At 42.2% G+C, this 23510-nt stretch overlaps 3 protein-coding genes across 5 annotated transcripts in view; 1 reads left to right on the forward strand and 2 right to left on the reverse strand.

Annotated features, from left to right (window-relative positions):
- The window catches only part of daam1 (dishevelled associated activator of morphogenesis 1), a 48437-nt gene extending 47437 nt beyond the window's left edge, over window positions 1-1000 (forward strand). For all 3 annotated transcript variants that reach the window (XM_023952725.1, XM_023952727.1, XM_023952726.1), the window contains one exon: window positions 80-1000. In XM_023952725.1, coding sequence (XP_023808493.1) covers window positions 80-292 — 213 coding nt within the window. In that variant the 3' untranslated portion in view covers window positions 293-1000. The remainder of the gene's footprint in view (window positions 1-79) is intronic.
- On the reverse strand, window positions 999-5832 carry l3hypdh (trans-L-3-hydroxyproline dehydratase). Its single transcript, XM_004083759.4, has 6 exons — window positions 5736-5832; window positions 4395-4878; window positions 4159-4328; window positions 3931-4053; window positions 3697-3834; window positions 999-1410 (listed from the first exon to the last, which is right to left on the reverse strand). Exons 2-6 carry the CDS (start codon window positions 4876-4878, stop codon window positions 1285-1287), a joined length of 1041 nt encoding a protein of 346 aa, XP_004083807.1. The 5' UTR covers window positions 5736-5832; the 3' UTR covers window positions 999-1284.
- A 132-nt stretch (window positions 5833-5964) lies between these two features.
- On the reverse strand, window positions 5965-23163 carry LOC101174795 (potassium voltage-gated channel subfamily H member 5-like). The gene is made up of 12 exons (XM_011491954.3): window positions 23022-23163; window positions 21778-21901; window positions 20907-21013; window positions 20686-20814; window positions 18981-19096; window positions 18482-18874; window positions 18128-18220; window positions 16021-16450; window positions 11178-11377; window positions 10832-11084; window positions 10557-10753; window positions 5965-8487 (listed from the first exon to the last, which is right to left on the reverse strand). The coding sequence occupies exons 1-12, from the start codon at window positions 23092-23094 to the stop codon at window positions 7462-7464; spliced, it is 3141 nt and encodes a 1046-aa protein (XP_011490256.1). The 5' UTR covers window positions 23095-23163; the 3' UTR covers window positions 5965-7461.
- Between the last annotated feature and the right edge of the window lie 347 nt (window positions 23164-23510).

Below are 23510 nucleotides of genomic sequence, written 5' to 3' on the forward strand. Positions count from 1 at the left end.
CACATCAGAGTTCACACCAAAGCGTTTTTTTTTTCTTTTTCCCTCAGAAGACGATAAAAGTTGTGTGTTTTGTCGTTAGCTGAGGGAGCAGCGGGAGAAGGAGAGGAAGGCTCGTAAGGCGAAGGCAAACGGAGAGGACAACGGGGGCGAGTTCGACGACCTGGTGTCGGCGCTGCGATCGGGCGAGGTCTTCGACAAGGACTTGTCCAAAATGAAGCGGAACCGCAAGCGGATCAACAACCAGAGCACAGACTCGGGCAGAGAGCGCACCATTACAAAAGTCAACATCTAAGAAAACCCTTACGCTCTGGGTCAAAGTGACCCGCACATTCCTCTCCACCCTCCTCATCGGCGCTCGGCTCGGCTTGAATAAACCACAGCACAATAGACGCTTCTTCCTTGTAGTTTTGTTGTGCGGGAAAAAGCCAGAGCTGACTAAAGCAGACGTGAGCGTCGAGGAGAAAAGCCACCATGCAGGTGTTCTTCCGTCAGAATCTATGCAGGGCAGAACGCACCGCCGGCTGGACCAAACTGGACCATTTGAAGCAAAAAGGAGGAAGGGGCCTTTTTTTGTTTAGTTTTACTGATTTCATAGGATGAGAGGAAGCGCTTTCGCCCGCCTGAACTCTGACGCTGCTGCTCTGTCGCAGTCAACTAAAGTATATAAATGTATAAATACACGATCCCTGAATGTTTTATTTGAACATTGTCATGTTAAGAGCTGGCCTTAACTCATGATTTTCCTTTGTGGCAGCAATATGGAGTGTGCTTGTGGCACATGACTAAGCAAGAGTAATCATGTACTGAAACATGTTGGTCTCCTTTCCCTTTGAAGAGTTCTCTGCTTTCATGTGCTGGAACAGTTTTCTGCGCGCTGGCTGCATCCAAACCAAACTTTATGAGGATGTAAGGCCTCAGACTCCTCCCCCTTTTATAATTTAAATACTGCCTTCCACTGTAAAATGACCTTTTGAAAATAAACAGGAGATATTGATTATGATTTTTTTTCAAAGTTTTTAACTTCCACCTTTGTTTTTATTGAAAAACTTTGATTTTCCTCATTGAAACTAAATGTATGGCTCCATCTAGTGGACAAAAGTATCCTCTGCAACTCTACATATTTGAATTAATAGACCACGTTTTTCTACTAGGGCTAGGCAAAAAAAAAAAATGAAGTTCTCACTCCAAACTAAGAAGACCAAGAATTAAGTTTTTCAACAATTTCTAACACACTTTCTGAGCTGGTTAAGTTCCTGAAGGTGCATGTTTGAGGAGTTTAAAGTGTCACTTCAGCAGAAAACCAGTGGTCAGCTGGTCCTCCGTTTCCTGCACAAACCGCGACACTCCAGTGTAAAAAGCTCTGCCTGAGACTTCCACCACCACGGCCTTAAAGTCTCCACACTCGACCTCCTGAGGAAAAACAAGACAACGGGAAATAACGGTTCAAACGAAACAGAAGAAAAAAAGGTTATACACAGTTTGAACATCTGCATTTTGAAAACTCTAGTTTAAGAGCAAAATGTAAAATCTGTGTAGCTACCAAAATTAATGGAGAAAGCAGAGCATACAATTTTTTCTTGTCAGTGCCCCCCATACACACTTAAAACAAATTTTTAATTTCACATCAACACACAAAAGATAGAGGGCCAGTTGGTTGTTGATCCGTGCAGACCTAGATCATAAGTGTTGAGGGGACAGCCCCACCTTGAGCTTAATTCTTTCCTTTAGGATTTTATGGTGGAGATCAGTATCCTTGCAGACTCGCACCATCATACAGAGAACTGGACATTCAAAAAAACTAGTTCCCCCAAATTACTAATTTGTGACCACAAATTAAAAAATGTATCAGTATATTGTGGCCACAAATGAGCATTCTGTGCTCAGAACTCACCTTTTTGTAGCCACAATTCAGTATTTTGTGGCCATAAAATAGCATTTTGTGTACAATCAGTATTTTGTAAATGCAAGTTAGCATTTTGTGGCCACAAATTAGCATTTGATTAGCATTTTGTAGGCAAATAGTTTTTTTAATTTGCATTTTGTAAATAAAAATTAATATTTTGTGGCAATAGATTAGCATTTTGTGGGGAGAGAAAATGAGCATTTTGTGAACACAAATCAGTATTTTGTTGCCAAAAATTTGCATTTCATTAGCATTTTGTATGTGCAAATTAGTATTTTGCGAACACAAGTTAGCATTCTGTGTGTACAAATAGTATTTTGCAAACAAAATGAATATTTTGTGTACAAATTAGCATTTTGTGATCAAAATTAGCATTTAGTACACACAAATTAGTAGGAATTGTTGACACTAAAATATTAATTTGTGCGTACAAAATGACAATAAAAGGCTAATTTTTGGCCAAAAAATTCTAATTAATACTCACAAATTATTAATTGTGAGTGAAAAACGTATACATTTTTTTTTTTTTTTTTTTTTTTTTTTTTTTTTAACTTGTCCTGTCCAACAGCTAGGCAAACAGATGAGAGCTGAGGGCCTCTTGTGTTGGACATATTTTATTTTAACAAGAGGGGTTATTAATCTTCTGACAAACCAAAGGTATGTCTGAATAAACCCCTTTTGTAATTGAGGCCAAACTTTATTAATTTCAATCATGTTTGAAAATCTTTGGTGTTGGACCGGACGGAAAAGGAAAGAGGGGAAGAAGAGAGAGGGACGTTAGAGAGAGGGGGGGGTAGGAGGGTGATAATAGGAGGGGAAGGGGGGTAAGACCATGAAGCAGCATAGAGCAGACAGGTTTACTGGTTGTTTATCGTTACGGTACGGTTCAAATGTAGTACAAAAAGGGCGGGGCCTGTTCACACACACTCAAGTGTTATAAACACACCTGCTAGCCGCAAAAATGTCCACATGTCAACATGTACACAAAACAGATAGTGTTCACGAACGCATACCTATGCCTTTAAACCAACTAGTGTGAAATCTTTCAGTCATTCAATCATGCAAACTATTAGTGCAAAGGTGAGCTAACACCTGTGCTCAGGTGAGTGTTTATGTTCTTCTAAAATGGATGGTGGAATGTGAAAAGAAGGAGGAGGAGCGCCCAGCCACCCCCACACCCATACCCCCGCCGCAGCAGCAGCGGCAGCCGGAATTCCCCCAACGCCACACGGGAACAGGCAGGGAACAACCGCCCCCCGGGCGACCAAGACCGCCACCCAGGCCAGGGCCAGCAGGACCGCCGCGAGGCCCCCAGAGCCAGAGAGCAGGGAGGCGCAGAGGGAAAGAGAGCGCCGCCCCAGCCCAGCCAGGAAAGCAGCCCCCCGCCGCGCCGGAAGAGCCCAACGCAGGGCCCCACCGGAGAGGGACGCCCACAGCCCCAGACGAGCACCCCACCACCACCCAGGAGTTCCGGGCATCCCCCCGCCCCGACCCCAGGTACGAGCCAGGACCCCCCAAGGGAGACCCGCTCCGCACTCCAGGCAGCCACCCACCCGGCCCACGGTTGGTCCAGGGATACATTTTTCTAATGTCATGTCCAGGGCTCCGTACCATCACACTACCACAGCCATGTTTGACTTGTTTTTGTCGACGATCCAGAAGTTTTCGTCAGATGAACAGCAGTGTCTGTTCCTCTCTGTCAGTTTTGGACGTTCTGTGGCTCTGTAACACTTTCATGTTAGTCCAGATGAGGGCGCTAAAGCGAAAGCACACCTTCCATAAAGTCTGTTTACCTGGACGGCTTTTCCTGTGAACTGGGATCCGGTGGCTCCGCTCTGAAAGGTTCGGGTCTGGTTCATCTGGATGAGACCTTTGTGATACTGCAGAGCCACACGAGCTGTGACTCCCGATCCGGTGGGGCTTCTGTCCACCTGTGAAAACCAGCAAACCGCTTTGCTTTAACTTTTGCTCCTTTGCGGCGCTCTGGCAAACCTCCCAAAGCGCTCCTGGATGATTGAGTGGCGTACCTGAGCCTCTGCAAACACGCACATGTTGGCTGTAGGCTCGGGGGAGTATTCCTCTTTGCCGTCGGTGAGGATTGTGCCGTAGAGGAAGGCCAGATCTTCACTGCATGGATGATACAACTTTACCTAAGGGAGATTACCTGATCTTAGATCTTTTTGTTAAACTGACCTCATAAACAAGTAAAAATTGCAGCTTTTCATGAGGCTGATTAGGAGCGGAAAGCGTCCAACCTGAGATTTAACAGCTTTGGTCACCGCCGTGGCCGCATCCACTAAATCTCGAGTCCTGGACTTTGTCACATCCAGACCAAACCTCTGCGCATCGATGAAGGCGTAAAAGGCTCCCCCATAGCTGATGTCAACCGTCAGCTCACCAAAGCCCTCCACTTCCACCGGCACATCTGCCACAAAGGTTTCAGTCACAATATGGAAACGTTCAGGGCCACCTTCTGTAGAAAGAAATGCACCTTCTGCAAAAACAAACGCAGGCACGCTCAGGAATCTCACTCTTCCAGTTTTGCCATCAGAATATTCAACAAAAGCCTGGACCAGGCCGCAGGGGCAGAGGATGTTCACTTGCGTCTCGGGCGTCTGTGGCTCCTTCACCAGCTTGTAGTCCACGGCGAAGCGGCCCAGAGCGATGACGGCGTGTCCACACATGGTGCTGTAGCCCTCATTGTGCATGAACAGCACAGCCAGGTCGGCCTTGGGCGTCTCGCTGTCCACAATCAGAGCCCCATACATGTCGGCGTGACCCCGTGGCTCGAACATTAGCGCCCTCCGCAGGTGGTCCAGGTGCTCCCGGGCGTAGCGGCGCTTGGAGAGGATGGTGTCACCTTTGACCTCAGGATAACCACTGACGATGATCCGTAATGGCTCTCCGCCTGTGTGCATGTCCACCACAGAGAACTCACCTCCCTGGTGAGGGGGGGACTGCACCTCCATCTCCATCTTAACATAAACATGTGATGGTTTAGATCAACACTGGAGGATCTGTGATGTCACTAATGTCATCGTTTGTTTTATCGGCTTCTATATTTCCCAAACTCCAATACTAAAAAACTCATTTTTTCCATGTCAGGGGGGAGAAGAAAAAAAATCAAATCACACAGCGCCCCCGTGTGGAACAACGGTTTTACTACAGCAAACCTGAAAACTAAAATGAATATTTACAGAATAAATTTGTATTTTAGAGTCATTTAAAATCTTGAAGTTTAACCAAAATAACCTAACATTTTTGCATTTTTTTTCCATCTTTAGACAAAAGAAAATTTTGAAGGAGATTATGTAAACTTTTCTTTTACCTGGTTAGTTTTCAATCACGTTTAAAATCAGTATAGGTTTAAAAGAGTTACTATTAGATGATTTATTTATTTTTATCTTATTTTTTCCATCCTACAGCAACTTTTTTATGTCAGATCTGTTGCTCTTTTGCATCAGTGAAAATACTGAACTTAACTAATTTACTGAATTATTTTAATCTATCACAAAGTAACGTGTGATTTGTTTGCTGTGTATCCATTTATGATCGGTTTAGTTTTTCAAAATATACAAGAATTAAAAAAAAAAAGTATCCATCATGATTCACTTTAGATTGTAGTTCTTGTTATAAAGAAAAGCAAGACTTCTTTTCATATTTAAAACCAAATTAAAAACAGATTTTTAATTTAGGACATATTAGTTTTTGAATAAACACAACAAGTTTTACTTACGAACAAACACGGCTAAAATTTCAAAAGGATATTTAAACATTTTAGAATTGTTCTCTATAGAAGCTTAAAACATAAAAAAAACAGTGTACTTATTACCTGAAAGAGAGAAAATGCTATGTTTTTGATTAAAAAAATGTGTTTGTTGTTTTTCAGTCAGGGACACCAGACGTGGAGATCAACCTATGAGCCTAGCGCCCCCTGCTGTTTCGGAGTTCAGTTTGATGCGTTCAAGAAGCAACTTTCTGCTGGTTGACGCCATGACTGTGGTTCTTTTCTGCGCTTACAAATCATGACAAGTGCACAAAATGTGTTTAAACATATCATCTTGTTTTTAAATACCTTTATTTTTCCCACATAAGCCTTAAACAATGAGATTGCAGGTTTTTCTATGATTTTTTTTAAAATCCGGTTACAGAGTATTATAAAGTCTTTAAAGCCAATGTTCTGATTTCTCTTTCAAGTTTCTCAAAAAAATCAAATTTTAAGAACAGCAGTACTGCATATTGAAGTCTTTATCAGGAAAAACTTCCATAATACTGAAACCCTATGCACATTTGAAATTAATTTTATTTTCTAACAGCATTAATTTAAAAACACTTTTTTATATTTATATTATTTCTGGTCTCTTCACTGTTAAGAATTTTTCACACAACTCACCTCTTAAGGAGGTTATTTATTTTTGAAATATGGTGTTAATACCCATTTGCAAAAATGCAGTTAACATGTCATAATTTTCACATGCAGAAAACAAAAACAATGTACAGATCTGGGTTGAGCGTCCAAAAAACTGTACTCAAATATGAGTAGCTTTTCCTAAAGACAATATAACTCGGATACAAGTAAAAAAGAAAATGGTATATTTACTCAAATAAAAGTAAAAAAATAACAAGAAAAATAAATTACCGAAGTACAAAGTCGCACTTTAAAGACATTTGATTTCAAATCTAAAGCTTATGGAATCAGGTAAACAATAAATAAATAAATTAATGAAAAATTCTGCTAGTTCCAGATATTTTTAAATAAAGTTTTGAACATATATACAGTTTTCACAGCAGCAACAAGGCATTCCGTTGATGCAGCAAAACTACATGTTAGAGTACAGTTTTTACTTAAGTAACTCGTTCCAACCCATCTCTGATTATGTGCCACATCAACAAAAGATAAGCGGGTATCAGTTTTAGTTATTTGTTTTACAGCTGACGGTTCATTCGGATGCGTGCAAGACGACTATAAGTAACATAAATCCACTACCAGTCACATGCTGTCATCCTTACGGTATATACTAAGCTATATTCAGTCACACAGAAAACAAATGCAGCAATAAATTATTTAAATCGTCTGTTACAAACAAATATACCTGAGGAAAGTACAGTAACTTTGCTGTAATTACCTGCTGAAGTGTTTATTTATTTCGGGAAAAACAAATTTTGCAAGAAAAAAGACAAAACCCATGAATATTTACAATGACAAAGAGTTAATTTCGTTGATAGGAGTAATTTTTGGTGGTTTACTTCAGTAAGGCACAAACATTACCTGATTCTAAAGATTTTCACAATAAAGCAGGAAAAACAAATCAACGTTTGTTCTCAGGATGTGACATTTTTCAAAAAGCACCTTTTGTAGGGTATCATCTACCCTGTATTAGCGACTCAAGTTAGCGTTTTCGTGCATTTGTTTATTTGCTCTTCGTTTTGAGTAAAGGTTGCATAGCTGACTTAGTTTTACAAAATCCCTGTTTCTGCATGCACAAGAGTCTTTATTGTCACTTCTGTTCAGCAAGACATGCAGCGTGAAGAATGGAAGATGTCAGTTTTTTTTAAAGTCAATATTCCGTTTTGGGTGAAACCGGCCTGGAAGACGTAACACAGTCTTGACTTTTCATCCTTGCTCTGGCAGAAACTGGAGGCAGTGAAAGTCTGCGTTTCACCGACAGCAGTCTGAGGATCTCGCTCACCTGCGACTCCAGGAGTGAAAGCCGACTGCTCAGTCTTTTAATGTCTCCCTTCAGCTCCAGTTTGGCTTCATGCAGTGATGCTTGGAGCAGAGTTTGTTCAGAGGCTGGCTGCATGAAGGCCTGTCTGATGGAGACCTCGGTGTAAACACCCGGATTGTGCTCAAACGGACTCCTCTCCAGGGGACTCTTCTCCATCGGGCTCCTCTCAAACGAGCTCCTCAAGTCTCCTGCTCGGTCGATGCGCAGGTCGCTCTTGGTAATGCCGCTGTCACAGGAGTCTGTTTTGTGCATGAAACCTGTTTGGTCCCCCGCCTCTCCTGCAGTGCTCCCACCCTCCAGGCCCTCCGTGTGTGGACCCTCCTCTGTTTCTTGGCTCTTGCTGACAGGCTCAAACTGTTCTGAGGTCTGTGAAGCTTCTTGCTCCTGTGTCTCCTCCTCCACAGCGGGATGTGTTGCTTCTGCAGGAGTGGCCACTTTAAACCTGGCCCAGCCTCGGGCGCCTCTGCTGCTGCCTCCCGCCGGAGCTCCACCCGTACCGCTCTGCTGACACTGTCTGGGTCTAGACTCCACAGTGACCTGGATGCAGCTTCGCTTGTTCTTCTCAGGATGCTCAAAAGTCTGTTGAGCATTTTTATCAATCTGTTCCTCTGAAGATGGAGTGTCTGCCGGCTGCTGCTGACGGCTGGAGTCCAAGTCTGGGGGGGTGTGATGCTGCGCCTCCACCTGGATGCAATTGTGATCAAAGTGTGACTCTTCTGTCGTCTGAGCGTCTCTCTGCTGTCGGAACTTCTGGAACAGTTTGCGAACAGGATGGTCTTCGGGGATGGAGAGCGCCACCTCGCTCTTCTGCCGCTCCTGCTCCCTCTTCACATCTGCGATCTTCCTGAAGATGACCTGCGAGGTGTAGAGAACACTGTGTCTCAAAACAATGAGGAGCGACATCATATTAACTCTATGAGTTAGGAATGGGATGGTACTTCAGTTCATATGCGAGTCTAGGCAGATGAGCCAATACTTCTTGGTAATATAGTGTAATTTGTTCAGTTATTCATCTTTTTAAACTCTAAAAAAAGTAAAATAAGCACAAAAAGGACTTTTCATTGCAGAAAACATCTTTAATTTTTTATTTGGTCAGTTTCTTACCTTCTTTAGTTCAATTCTTCCTTAGAAAGTGTCTGTTTGGTTGAATGGAGCATAAAACTTCAAAGTGGAATTCAGTTTGCGCAGACGCAGGTCTACATCTTAACCTCAGCATCGAAGATGAAACATCCCACACACTCAGCAGAATAGATTATAGAAATGCTTTCCTCCCATAAGACACAGCAGAGACACTAAAAGACAAGTTGATCTGCTTGGACTGGAAAATATGGGAATCAGATTTCATAAAGTCTTGTGGATAAAGCTTACTGGACCAAACCAACTATCAATAGAGGGATCGCCAAGCCCAACCCATGTTAACTTAATTTCTCCAGTGATTATTTATGTTTGCATTGTGTTTTCAACGTTAAAACAATCTTCTACCTAAGTTCCAGAGATTTGATGTTTCAGAAAGCTGCACCAGCTTCTGTTTTTTTTGTTTTTTAGGCTGCACTGGTGTAATGTTGTTCAATGATCAATCTTGTTTGGAGAATTGCTGCCGATTGTCTGGAGGCTCTTTGGAACAGTTAATCTGACTTTTAAAAGGTCCTAACAGCTGGATAAATGACTCAAATGCAAGAAGTTCTGTGGTCTCCTGATCAGAATTAAAGACCCACTCCAATAAAAATGGTGCTTTTGGTGTTTTTAACGTGTTCTTGCACCATTTCCCATGATGGATAACATATATTAAGAAAATTCAGCTCAAAATTGCATTTCAGAGTATTTCTTCATTCAAATCATTGTGAATCAGGAGCAGATGAAAAAATGTAGTTTGAAAAATAGCTCATTTGTGACGAAGAAAATACTCTGAGCGGACCACAAGCTCCCTGCTCCCCTCCGTAATGGGGAGGGGGGCGGCGGTGCTCCGTGCCAACAGTCCTGCCCACAACTCAGCAGTAAATTTGTAATGAACTTCTGCCGCTCTGCAGAAACTATCTCCTAGAAAACAACACAGGTATGTATTTATTATCTTTTTTTGTCTAAAAACAGCATAATCATAATGAAAAGACCACTAGGAAAACTTTGAAACTAGTTCAAAAGACGATCGGAGTTGAACTTTAAGAGGTGCATCCAGTTTGGGGTTGACATGGGGTTTTCATTTATTGCTTTAATGAAATTGTTCAAGCTTGCCATTTGACCAAAAAAGGAATTCTGGGGCCTTTAGACTGTGAGATACATTTAGCCCTTGCAAAAAAGTAGTCTATTTAAGCGTACGTGTACTACAAATATACTTGAAGTTTATTTTTTTTATATACTATACTATACTATACTTAAAATGTTCCAATCTATTCATTCATCTTATTTCATTTATCTTCTGCTGTTTTTAACCCTTTCGGGGTCACGGGGGTGTTGGAGCCTATCCCAGCCACTTGTGGGCAAAGGCAGGGGACATCCTGGACAGTCCGCCAGTCTGTCGCAGATGTTCCAATTTAGTTTGTAGTATTCAGTTAGTACAGTGTACCTCCTATGCTACACATACATGGTCTATAGAAGACTTGTACTTATACTACTCAAGTCTGCCAACTAAAATAAAGTGTACTACTCTTGTAACCCTTGTGCTATCATAGGCACTTAAATGTTGGGATTTGGGTCATCTAGACCCACTAGACAGTGCTCTGAACCTTTTTTCTTCAATGATTTGTGATCTTCACTGGTGTCCATGGATTACATGAAATCTTTCCACCTTTATCCTCCTTTGTCATGGTAAGAAGAAAACGTCAAAGTAAGGGTGGGGTCATCTAAGATAGCAAAAGGGTTAAGGGAACATTCAAATGATTGCTCCTTCATTTCTTTCTTGGATTTAGCAGCACATGAAAACTTTGTACCCGTTTTCGTAGATTGCAGGTCAGGATGAGGTTGCGGGAAAAGGAGTTGGCGAACGCTGTGTAGAAGTCCAGCACCCTCATCAGAGCTTCCCTCTTGATGACGTGGAGGTCGCAGTAAGTCAGCGATCGCACGTTTGCACAGGACCGAGCCAGCGTCGTCTCCCTCCAGAACACATCTCCAAACACATCCCCTTTACCTGGATGGGACCAAACATCAAGCGAGGCTCACATTTCCTCCTCCTACAGTGAAACAGGAAGAAACGCCACGAGCTCACCAAGGATGGCGATGACCTCATCGTCCTGGATGACTTCGAGTGAACCGGAGACGACGAAGCAGAGCGTATCCACGCTCTCTCCAATGTGGAAGATGAGGTCTCCAGGTGCGCAGTGCGTGGTCTGAAACTCCACGGCTAAGGAGCGCAGACAGCCGTCGCTCGCCAGACGAAAAGCAGGATGGTCGTTGAACACCTGCCTGTTCAGGTGAACACAGATGTCCGCACGCATGTCTTTGGGACAGATGGACAGAACCTGAAGGAGATTAGTCAAGATAATCCAGTCACTTGTTTGGATAAAAATGAGTTCCAAAAGTTTCATCTTCTCCTCTTTTAGTCTGGTCCTCACCCTGTCCGTGTCGATGCCCTTAGACATGGCCCAGGTGGAGACGATGAAGTCCATGACCCTCTCGCTCAGACCTTTGGGAACCTGATAAAGCTTAAGGAAGTCGCGCACGTTGTTGAGCATCTCATGGTAGCGGTTGGTGTTGGTGTACATCTGCTGGAAGATGGTGGTGACGTTTCCAAAGATGGTGGCGTACAGCAGCGCTGTGAAGGAAGTCAAAGGAGAACGTCGAGTAAAAAGCAGCTGAACCGCAGAGAAGAGCACATCACAATGCAACGGTGGGTGGAGGAGCTTTTTTAGAAGAAATATTAGGCATAAAATGTAATTTTTTTAACTAGAGGGACAAAATCATGTTTTTTAAGTCATAAACATACAAGTGACACACTTTGGTTTTTGTACATTGGAATTCTTTAAAATCTGATCACATTTTTTTACATATTTACAAACTTTTAATTCTTTTGGCACAGAGCAACCCCTCCCCGTTTCCCATTCCTGTCACACAGAGGAGCAAGAAGATTGTGGCTCGCCTGGCGTATTACTGTATGTACGTCAACAATAAGCTCTTTTTTTTAATCAATCTTTTTACTGATTCAAAAAGATTTGAAAAAAGATAAATTCAGAAATGCAAATTTTTCTTAATTTCTGTCCTCCATCATCATAAAACAGACAAGAACACAGTTTTCATCAGTGTAGGTTTTAAATAAGATTTATTTAGTGTAAAAGATTTTTCAAACAGCAAACCTTTTTTCCAAAAAATGTATTTAAGTTGAGCTTTATCCTTATTTTGTTTCAACTTTACTTTAAGTTTCTTTTGAAAGCTGATGGTGATAAAATCTATAATACAAAGTCCAGAGAACAGTATTTAATTCTTTTTAAAATTTATTTTCAATTGTTAATTTTGGTATGGGTTATCTTTATTTTAGAAAAAAATCTTTTTAAGCTTAAGATTTAATAATTATATATGGTCATTTTTAACTCGTTTCTATTTATTCTCTTTAAATCTCTTGTTTTATGCTGTGTTCTGTTCAGCATTAAGAGCCATGGTCACACAATAAATGCCTTTAACAAAATTTTACTGGGACATTTCCAGAGTCAGAGTCTGCGCTGCAGTGACCTCAAAGAGTCAGTCAGGATCTCGTGTTGTGAGGTTTCACAGAACCCACTCAAGGAGAAAATGTCTCCACAGCAGGATCACGGAAGTTACCGCGCATATCTAACGTGATGGCTCATTGTCCACTTATCCCCCTGCAGCCTGCAGGCAAATCTCCCTGCTCCGATCGCCCTCCCCTGCCACATAATTAGTGTATCTGTAGCAAAAGATTTATGGATCACAAATTCAAGCCGACACAGCAGTGCAACTGAGATGCGTTTGCAATCGTGGCATCATCACAGCCGTGTGCGTTTGCTTCCAGAAGCACAAACCTGTGAGCGAGGCTGTTTCTGTGGATTTGCTGCATCACTTTCCATGCTGCTTTACACGAGAGACGCCATGATCAAGAATGCAACCAGTATAACTTCACCTAACAGAGCCAACAACTGATCACATCCCCACCATAAACTTCATTATGGAGGGGTGGCATGAGTCGGTGTGTACTGCCTTGCAGTGATGTTACACAACTGGGAAGTACATGCTGAGCTCTTCCTCCTCTGAGTTCAGGCAACAAATGACATTATTGAAGCTTCATACTGATCCAGTTTAGAGTCAAGTGCAGCTCAAAGTGTGCATGCAAACTGTAAAACTGTGGGAATAAGTTCATAAAAGGAAAAAAGAATTCCTTGTTTAAAGGTAAAAAATGTCCAAAATTCAATCTAGATCTTGAATTGAAAGTATGTGTGCTAATTATAAAAATGACAGAGAAGTGATTTAGGTAAAACTCAGTGGAAAACATTTTTTTTCTTGGATGTGAGAGACACACAGGAGAACTGAACATGTCACTTTGTGTTATCACGTAAACCCGCTCCTAAAATCAGCATGGTGGTTCCAGGCTGCAACCAAAAGTGAAACGCACAGAGAGCAAAAGGAGCTACTGTGGATTCATTAGGAGGTTAACATTTTCTAAAACAAAATGTCCATTTCTGCCTTATTTCAGGAGTAAAAATATCAGATCAGTCATCAGTCAGTCAGACTCTTGATCTTACTAGACAAAAGGTCTTCCTAAAATTGATCAGCTTACATATTTTCCTTACAGACCCACTCTTATGAAAATCATGTTGTTGTTGTTTTTAACATATTCTTTTGGCATTTTTCTTATGATGGAGGGCATGAATAAAAAAATTAAGATTAAAACTGCATTTCTGTGCTGTGTGTTCTTTATTTAAATCACTGTGAATCAGGAGGAAACAACAAAATGCCATTTGAAAAGGAGCTTATTTGTTACATGGGAAATACACTGGACGGGCCACACACTCCCTGCTTTGGAGGAGAAGAGGGGGGTGGGGTTGCTTCAAGTTAACAGTCTCGCCCACAACTCAGAGGTGAATTTTTTTTTTTTTTTTTTACTTGTCCTGTCCAACAGTTGGGCAAACAGATGAGAGCTGAAGGCCTCCTGTGTTGGACATATTTTATTCTAACAAGAGGGGTTATGAATCTTCTGACAAACCAGAGGTATGTCTGAATAAACCCCTTTTGTAATTGAGGCCAAACTTTATTCATTTTAATCATATTTGAAAAATGTTTGTGTTGGACCGGACGGAAAGGAGGGAAGAAGAGGGAGGGATGTTAGAGAGGGGGGGTAGGAGGGTGATTATAGAAGGGGGGGTAGGAGGGTAAAACCATGAAGCAGCATAACGCAACGAGTTTCTGGATGGTTATACTCATTACAGTGAGGTTCAGATGTTATAAAAGTCTATAAGGGCGGGGCCTGTCCACACACACTCAACTGTTACAGACATACCTGTTGGCTCCAAAAATGTTCACATGTCAACATGTACACAATGCAAATACTGTTCACACACGCATACTTGTGCCTTCAAACCAACTAGTGTGAAACATTTCATTCAATCACGCAAACTAGGTGAACTAACCCCTGTGCTCAAGTTTATGTTCTTCTAAAATGGATGATGGAATGTAAAAAGGAGGGAGAGTGCCCAGCCATCCCCACACCAAGACCCCTGCCACAGCAGCAGTGGCAGCCAGAACCCCCCAACACCCGCACAGCAGCAGATAGAGAACAACCGCCCCCCCCCCGGGCGATCACATCCACCACCCAGGCCAGGGCCAGCAGGACCGACTCGGGGGCCCCCAAAGCCAGAGAGCAGGGAGGCATGGGGGGACAGAGAGTGCAAGCTCCAGCCCAACCAGGAGAGCAGCCCCCCCGCCAGGAGGGCCCAACGCGGGACCCCGCCCCAAAAGAGCGCCCACAGCCCTAGAGGAGCACTTCATCACCACCCAGGAGTTCTGGGCATCCCCCCAACCCCAGGTACGGGCAGCCACCCACCCGGCCCACGGCTGGTCCAGGAGAGAGCAAGGCAGAGGCCAGCCATCCCCGCCCAGGGGGAGGACACCCAGGGAAACAGGGGGTCCACAAAAAGTGTTGCAAACATGACCCGACCAGGCTCGCCCACAGTTGGAAATTTGGCGAGGCCCAGCGCTCAAGGGCAAGGACCAGAACCCACCCAAAGGGACACGGACACCCCCCAGGCTAAGATATAATGTGATCCCCAGCTCTTGGTCTTGCCAGAGAACTCAGGGATCCCCTTCCTTGCATGGAGAGAGGGCTGCCGGGCCTAGTAAGCCAGCACCCAGGGAACACATGGCCCAATACCCCCTACCGGGGATGGGGTAGGGGACAGATGGTCCGAGGTCCCACCTTCCTTGTGAAATGCATGTGTGTGTGTTTGTGAAGGTGTGTGTGTGCATGTATGTGTGTTTGCATTGGAGTGTATATTTTGAGGGGTAAAGGGTGTGTGTACTAAGGGGGTGCAGTTAAAATTGGCAGGTAGGGCACTGAGTGAGAGGACATCTCCTGCTTGCTGGCAGTAATGTCCAAGTACCCCCCCTACCAAGGGTCGTACATGTCTAAGGTGCAATTAAAAACGAGAGGGGGGGGGGCCTATTTCATACGACAACCATGGGAGGGGGGACACTGCCAAGTCCCCTCCTCCCCCCAAGGGGTGCATCGCAGGCTGAACCCCCATCACCCTAATAAGAGATTATATAAGGAAGGGGGTAAGTTGGGGACAGCTGGTAGACTTTCCCCCGGTGGTCAAACAGCAGATGAATGTCCTTAACAAACTGATCAACTTCATTTGATCAGATCAAAGTAATCAAATGTCTCAGTCAAGCATAATTAACTATTAACTTTACTGTCCCAAATATGTTTTTTTATTGTGTAGGCTTTAAATACAGTTCTAATTGCTGATTTGTATTTTTAAAAAGGTCTGTTCTAATTTATCTCTATATCTCAGTTCACCATGGTATCTGTTTTTTTTTTTTTTTTTTACAATCTTGTGTTTAAGCTATAGTGACATAAATTTCCCGTCGTGGGATTAATTAAAGTTCTATCTGTCAATCTATCTATATGCAATTGAACTGTATTCTATGTTGTTGAGTTGGAGCAAACTGCCCTCCTCTGCTTCGTAACACGGGCAGTAAATTCATCCAAATGATTTTATCTTCTGCATCGTCTTGTTTATACATCAAGAAAGTCTCAATGTCATCATAATGCCATCTCCACGTACTGCTCTGCTGACAATCATTTATACCCAGAATAGAAATGAAGAGCCCGCTGTGCTCTTATGTAATTTCAGATCTACTGGATTTGTTTCCACTTCAGCTGCAGATCATTGGAAAGTGGGTTTGAGGAGTAAAGAAGATTCTGGAGCTTTTTGGTGGATGAGTACTTACAGCCCACCATCATCATCGCCACAGAGAAAATCTTCTCTCCGTCTGTGGTTGGAGCGATGTTGCCAAACCCGATGGTGGTGAGACTTGTCATGGTGAAGTAGAGAGAAGAAATGTACAGGGTGTCTTTGCTGGGCCCGCCTTCCCACTGGCCCCTTCCACTGACGTTGTATCGGTACGGGGTTCCCATGCTCAGAGCCAGCTGGTAGAGCCAGCTGTCCGTCTTGATGTTGTTGGTGGTTTCATCGATGACCTCATGGTCCCCGATGCTGTACCAGATGCAGGCGAGCCAGTGGGCCACCAGTCCAAAGACGCACACCAGCAGAACCAGGACGGCTGCTCCGTACTCCAGATAGTGATCCAGCTTTCGTGCCACTCGACCCAAACGCAGCAGGCGGATCACTTTCAGGGAGCTGAAGAGGCTGCTGAGACCCTGCAGGGTGGAGGAATGGGAAAGCTCATTTAGGTCTGTTCCTTTTCAAAAAAACAAAATACAGTCCAAAAGGTTTCTGTCCATTCAGTAGTCTTACTGAAACAAGACAAAAATTTGTAGTTTCCCGTCTTCAAACGCACCTTTATGTCTGAAGCAAAATCTTGTCAGCAGTTTTACATCCATTCAAAAACCAAATATCAGCCAGAAGTTGGCTGAACATGATTCTGGTCCTGAAAAAGTCCCAGCAGTAGTTCTAGGAGGTCAGTGCTCCTTTTTTACACACAATAGATAAATGAAACTGCAGTTTATTGCAGCTATTTTGAGTTATAAGCCTTGAACCGCTTCCATTTATATGCCAACTCATCACATGTCAGTTCATTAAGGAGGAATAACCAATACATAAACCGAATTAAGCTTGCTGAGGTTTAAGTGACTTTAAATGCTTTTTGGAACCATGTCTTTTTTTTTTTTTTTTTTTTTGCTGATCTGCAAAAATTCTTCTACTTAATCTTCTCCTGGGTTTACAGAGAACGAACTAAAAGAAAGACAATTCGGAATCAACCAAAGTATACAGAAGATTTAGGATGACTGTTATTCAGCCAAAGACCGCAGCGGGTTCCACTCATGTCTGACCAGAACACACAACTGCTGCTTTGATGAGTCTTAACTTTGAAATTGCCCAGTCGAACTATGAAAGCATTATCCAGCCAATTTGATGTTAAAGTGAAGCAAATACATTAGACTATAATGACAGTTTAGACCAAAATCTTTGGGGAATGTTTCCAACGTTTTATTGAATCAGTGCCATGAAGCACTAAGGCACTGAGACAGCAAAGTGCACCTAAAGCAAAGATTCTCCACTATTAAAGGGATTTTCCAAGAAGAACTGATGACATTTTTGCTCTTGTAAAATGCAAAACCCAGGGTGTACAGAGTCTGTCCATTCAGCAGAGCCACAATGCAGCTTCATCCAGCCAAAAACCGAACGGCAAACTGACAATTATTTCACTTGAAGTGACCTCTAAACAGTGGGAAGTAGCTAAAAGATTCATATGTAACCTGCTGGTTTTAGATGCAGATTCTTTTAACATCTGACGGAAATATGTTCATCTACGTTTCACGCCGTCCTCTGCAACGCAGGTTCAAGTGGCCACTTCCAGCTTAAATCTATGTCTATGTAAATGCTTGTAAATGCGCATTTTGGGCTTCCGTATTCAAAAATGTCATGTTCAAGAGCTACTTGTTGCAAGTTTCTACAACCGTTTTCAGGCTCTGAAAAATGCACGGCCATTAAAAGTTTAAACCAGGTTATAATTTATGGAAGTACTAACCGTTTGAAAACTGATCATGGAGGAGAAATGAATAACTCTGCCCGACTGTACTTATGTGACACCAAGTCTTTCATATTGGAATAAATGTAAACGAAAAAGCCTTCATTTGCCAGATTTGCACTGCTTTGACAATTGGCACCAAGCTTTTTCCAACTGTAGGTAGTGGGCATGTGCTAGTAGACATTAGAAATAGAAGAAGAAGAAGTCCCTCCCTGCTTGCCCAACGTGGGCTAACAGCGTGGTCAAGAATGCACATCACATGCCACATATCATAACAGTAATGAGAAGTTTCTCAGAATTTGAGTCACTGAAAATGTATTTTTATGGCTTTGGAAAAGAGACTTACCGGGAGAACAGAGTCTTCAGCTCGAGTAAAATTCCTGTGAAAGTGGGTAAAATCACGGAGATGACTCCCTGGGGATGGATGTGGGACCGGATCCTGAAGGAAGAGCATCAAAGTGGACGAATGTTCAGAAAATCACATTTAAAGCTAGACAAATTCTAGAAATAATCTCACATTAACATTCTTTGGTAAAGGTGTTAGATAAATAAACCCTTGTTGATAAGTAAAAGTACATGTATTGTATTTCTCATTACTTTTGCTTTGGGTTTTAGCGCTTTTGACATTAAAAATAAGCAATTTAAAATGTTATGGTGATAAATTCCGGTAATGCATAAATTGATCTTGATGCACCCTCACCTCTTCCACATGTTCAAAGGCGTTGATGATGTCGTATGGCAAACAAGACAGCAGATCAATGACGAACCACGTCTTTAGGTAATTCATCCGGATCTGCTTGGCGTCTGATATGACCTCCCCAGCTGGACCCACAAAGGTGGTGTGAAAGTTGAGTACAATGTCAACCAGGAAGATCACGTCCACCACACTGTCCACCACCAGCCACGCCAGGTTGTTCTGCTTGGTCCTGAAGGAAACGTTATACGGCACCATGATGGCGGTGTAGAAGGTCAGGATGAGGATGATCCAGTCCCAGGTGGTCTTGAAGGTGCAGTAGTGGAGTATGATGTGAGGGGGAGTCTTGGGGGCCTCCTGCTTGTACTGTGGGAGAATGTCCGATCCCAACTGGAGAGCCTTTTGTTAAGAGAAAAGATTTTACAGCTTTAGAGCAGAATCATCTCAAAGACCCTTTTCTTATTCTACTCTTTCAGGAAACACGCTCTGAGTCAGACCTGCTCACCTCAGCCAGTCTGGAGGGCTTGTGGCTGACCTCGGTCTTGTTCAGCGGGGCCAGCTGCTGCACCAGATTGCGATTGTTGGTCAGAGCCCTGGTGAGCCTAGCAAACTTTGTCCATCCTATCCAACAAGAAGTATAGTTTTACAACTTGAAGTCTAGAAAAGTTGGCCAGATGTTTGTTTTTTAATAGCATAAAAACTGAAAGATTTCTAAATATTAATCAAAAAACGTAACTACAAACAGTAAATGTGTTCAAATCTGATTGTCCACAGTTGTCCATGGTTGGACAGGTTCAACAAATGGGCCAAAATACCAAGTATTTTTTAAAAGACAAAAATAGGGGGAACAACTAACAACTAGTTAGCTTTAATTATATCAATTCAGTAATGTTATTAGTTATTAAGGAATATCTTCAAAAGGGAAAGTTAATTTAGACATAATGTCTTTAACCTGAAAAATAGTTTGAAAAATTGCTGAATTATTTGAAAACAATGTTTCTTGATGTCCAGCTGTGGAAGCTCTCAAAGTTTACCATCTACAGAACAGAATGAACTGGAGAAATCCCTGTGCGTCAGGTACAGTTTGGATGTCTGTGGTCTCAAACAACTCGCCATCACTCAAGGGCATGTTGGTGCCAATGGCATCACTAAATGATTCTGAAATGCCCAACTTCTGTGAGTTAGCACGAACCTTTGTGCCATCTGAAAATGACAGTTAAAGCTCTGTCAAGCAGAAAGGAACCCATTTTTAAATCTGATCCAGAAGTGTTGCTGGTTCCTGTGGGAAAAGACTCATTTCAGACGCACTGTTTCAGAGTGGGACAGTGTTCTGTGCTCAGACAAGTCCAAATGTGACGTTCTTGTCTGTAATCACGGATGCAATGTCCACCGGGCTAAAGGGGAGGGAAATTAAACTTCATTTGGTTCCAAGCCAGGGGACATTAGGGTAAATGGTATAGGCAGCTTTTATGTTTAGAAGGAAATATCAATACTTGAATGTTTTTGAACAGCAACTGCTCCTCTATAGGTGATCCTGTTCTGAGAAATAGGAAAGATGCTGCACCACGGTACCCATGGTCCTGTCCAACCAGTAAGACCTTCAGCAGCAGACATTTAAAAAGCTCTCATTTACTGTAACAGCACTCAGCGTTCTGTTAGGATTAAAGTAACTGATCATGTAATGTGTGTATCTTTTAGCTTTGATTTGTTTGAATTTCAAATTGTTAACCCAAATTTCCAGTTGTGAGTTGAAAACAGAAATTAAGATTGTTGAGACATAACTATCATCATTTAGTGGTGTTTATAATACATGTATCATACAGCCACTGCAACATATATTTATTCCATTTGAGCAACTCAATGCCAGAATCATCTTTTTGGTGATTTTGTCTTCTTTTAAAGACCTGTCCTCTTTTTTCAGACGTGTGCCTTTCTGTTGAACATCCTTGAAGACTCTCGGTGGGTTCTTGAACCCTCTGGGGACATGACGCGGCAAAGACCCTCAGAAAGGTGTGCACTGAGCTGTAAACACGACACCTGGACAGTTCTGCTTAACAGAAGAAACCGCCTGCTAAACCATGTGCACTCGAGCTTTGGCCGCGCTTTCCCTCCACTGTCTTTACATCAAATTATCAAGCTATTTTTAGATCGACCCTGATGTTCCAAAGTAAAACATTGTGTAATAGTTCATGATGAAGTTCTTTTTTTACCTCTAGCTGATTCGTCTTCAATGGGCTGCTTGAAAAGTGTGATGTCTCTGAAGGTGCAGAGAAAAAGCACAACCTTGTCGTTTTCATTTCTGATAGGAGCTATCTGCATGTAAAGCCATATTGGTTTTCCTGTTGGACACAAACAAAACGGAACTTTGGTTGTGAGATTGGCAGACGAAAGGGGGAGAAAATGATATTAGTACCTTTGAAGTCAGACTTACTGTGCTTTGTGTAGAGAAGTACCTCGTAGAAATTGGACTCATAGTTGTCAAAGGTTTGTCTGATATTATCGATGGTCTTTGCATCGGTCAAGTCACCAAACATAAAGCTGCAAGACAAAAACATCATGCTAAAATGGTTATTGGCGTGTATTTATTTATATGATGCTTTACTACCTTCTTAGAAGGCCCAAAGCACTTTACAGTCCCATCATCCATGCACGCACACATTCACACACCGCTGCCGCACACTGGCGCCAAGCTGTAACCACCAGGAGCCATGTGTAACTTCAGTGTCTTGCTCAAGGACACTTCAACACATAGGCGCACAGAGTGCGAATCAAACCTGCGATCTCCCATTCAGAGGTCAACCGCTCTGCCTCTGCACCACAGCCACCCCTACATGACTAACTTGTCATGTGTCAGTGTTTAGTTAGTTCAATTTAGTATTTTCCTATTGAATTCTATGTATTCATGATCCTTTTGATCTTATGTTTAACTTTTTCAATTACCTTTACGAAGCCCAATGAAACGACTGTTGTTGTGAATTTGGGCTATACAAATAAAATTGAATTGAAAATTGAATTGAATTAAAGAAAAAATATGTGACTCAAAAACTGAGGATGATTGGAGTGGTAATTAAAGTCGACAATAGAGGCTAAATGTGAAGATGTTTTTCTTTCACCTAAAAAGTAGTCAGGACTTAAAAGATTTCTAAACTCTTTGGCTCTCATTTATTATGTAAAACAATCTGCGCAATCAAGCTTCAATAAAAGAGTCTTGATGCAAAATGAATGTGCCACTGGACCATGTGAAGAAAAGCATCCGCTGCACCTTCACATTCAGTCTTCTCGTGGCACAGATGGCCTCTTACTTGCATGTGCTGCTCTTGTGCATGACCTCAGCTCTGTGGTATCCGGACAGCTTGCAGAATCCATCATTGCTGTATACGACCGGCCACTCCACAATCTGTGCATTCCCCAACAGGAAACTGGTTTCTGCGAGCAGAGACACGGGAAGGATGACACCACCGGGGGATGGAGCTGTGGCGCGTCTTTACATATAAAAGTGACCCTTCTGCAAACCAGTTGGAACATCTGTGTCTGCATTCTTATTAATAGGAGTCCGTAAAATGAAAAATCACAATAAACAAAATCCTGACCTCAATATGCTTATTGCCACATCGAACTGAGGCATCAAGCCAAGTCATCACTATTTGGAGCAACTCGACACTGGATTGTCCGCCTTTAATGCAAATTAAATATTGATGGGGAGCTGAAAAGTTCCTCAGCTTTACGAGATTTAAGACACTATAGACGGCGTGGAGGGGTAAAAGTAAAAATGTTTCATTTGTCTACAACTGAACACAACATTAAAGGCATTAAGATTATCTGAAAAGTAACATTGATTGACTGATCATGCATGTCATCATCATGTCTATTCTTATGGAAAACAGCATTAAGTGAAAGCACTTTTTGTTTTCTTTGCATAGAATTTTCATTTTTCTAAGAAGAGCCTGACAAAGGTGTCTAGTCTTTGAATTATTTTTTTTTGCAATCCTTGCATTTTTTCGTTTGTCTCTCTAGATAAATCCTGTTCAAAATGTGCCAGTGTTTTTTCCAGAAAAAAGCAAATTCGCACTCCTCATTTTAAGACATGTATGCACAAGGAGGAGATAAAAATCACAAAATGTAATGTTCAAAAACGACATTAACTTCCAATCATCCAATCGTTAAAGGTATGGAAAAGCATGTTCTCATATTTACTGTCTGAGTGCCGCACTAAAAAAATCCATAATCTCTTCTACTACTGTATGGTGTTTACTTTGCACATGAATTTAACAGCGTTAACCTCTAAAAAATACACACATTTACATTTTTTTGGGAAAGTGAAAATCAAAACCTATATTTAAAATAACAGACAAAAGAAACAACCTGCTTCTCACACATCATATAACATGCAGGTTTAAAAAATGTTTTACACTCATACAAAAGCAATAATACATTAACTTTTTGAAAAATATGTGAAATTAAGCTATACTAAGTATAATAAGTATAAATAAAAACATTTTTTTAAAATGCATCTGTTGATAATAATTGAAATGGATGTTATTTTCACCGCTGGAGCGCCGGACGATGTTCTCCAGGAAGGTGTTCTGCGGAGCCACCAGTCCTCTCTTGCCTCCATGCATGATGTGGGCTCCCGGACAGAGACTGGAAGCGGAGCGGTGCTGCTGTGCGTCTGGAGCTGCCTCTCTGTGTGCAGGCAGCAGCGCGCAGCACAGCAGGCGGGCTGCGCGAGAGAGCGTCTCCGGAAACAGGCTGTAAAAATAAAAGCCTCAGCGCCAGATCAGAAGGCTTCTGTTTGTTCGTTTGTTCCTGAATCCATTTTAAAACCAAAAACACACTTCGATCCTTTGGAGTGCATAAAATACAATTAGTTTAGAACTACTTTCTCACTAAAGAAAGGCTTTCAGGCAACAAGCCTGTGAGTTTTGATATTGTCATCATGCTTGAGCCATTTGAAATGAAGTCTGGCAGAGAAAAAGACTGTTGGATAGTCTTCCTTCAGACACAGCAGAATGAAACGGACATGACTTTATGCTGA

The sequence above is a fragment of the Oryzias latipes genome, chromosome 24 (assembly GCF_002234675.1).
Source record: "Oryzias latipes chromosome 24, ASM223467v1".
NCBI classification, from domain to species: Eukaryota; Metazoa; Chordata; class Actinopteri; order Beloniformes; family Adrianichthyidae; genus Oryzias; species Oryzias latipes.

What these genes read in the sequence shown, in the direction of transcription:
- l3hypdh (XM_004083759.4), bottom strand. Translation starts at nt 4,878, where the DNA reads ATGGAGATGGAGGTGCAGTCCCCCCCTCACCAGGGAGGTGAGTTCTCT. An exon ending in TGCGTTTGTTTTTGCAGAAG is followed by an intron (nt 4,329 to 4,394) that starts GTGCATTTCTTT and finishes CCTTTGTGGCAG; the next exon opens with ATGTGCCGGTGGAAGTGGAG. An exon ending in CCAAAGCTGTTAAATCTCAG is followed by an intron (nt 4,054 to 4,158) that starts GTTGGACGCTTT and finishes AATCTCCCTTAG; the next exon opens with GTAAAGTTGTATCATCCATG.
- LOC101174795 (XM_011491954.3), bottom strand. Translation starts at nt 23,094, where the DNA reads ATGCATGGAGGCAAGAGAGGACTGGTGGCTCCGCAGAACACCTTCCTG. An exon ending in CATCGTCCGGCGCTCCAGCG is followed by an intron (nt 21,902 to 23,021) that starts GTGAAAATAACA and finishes CTCTGCTCGCAG; the next exon opens with AAACCAGTTTCCTGTTGGGG. An exon ending in CACAAGAGCAGCACATGCAA is followed by an intron (nt 21,014 to 21,777) that starts GTAAGAGGCCAT and finishes TTTGTCTTGCAG; the next exon opens with CTTTATGTTTGGTGACTTGA.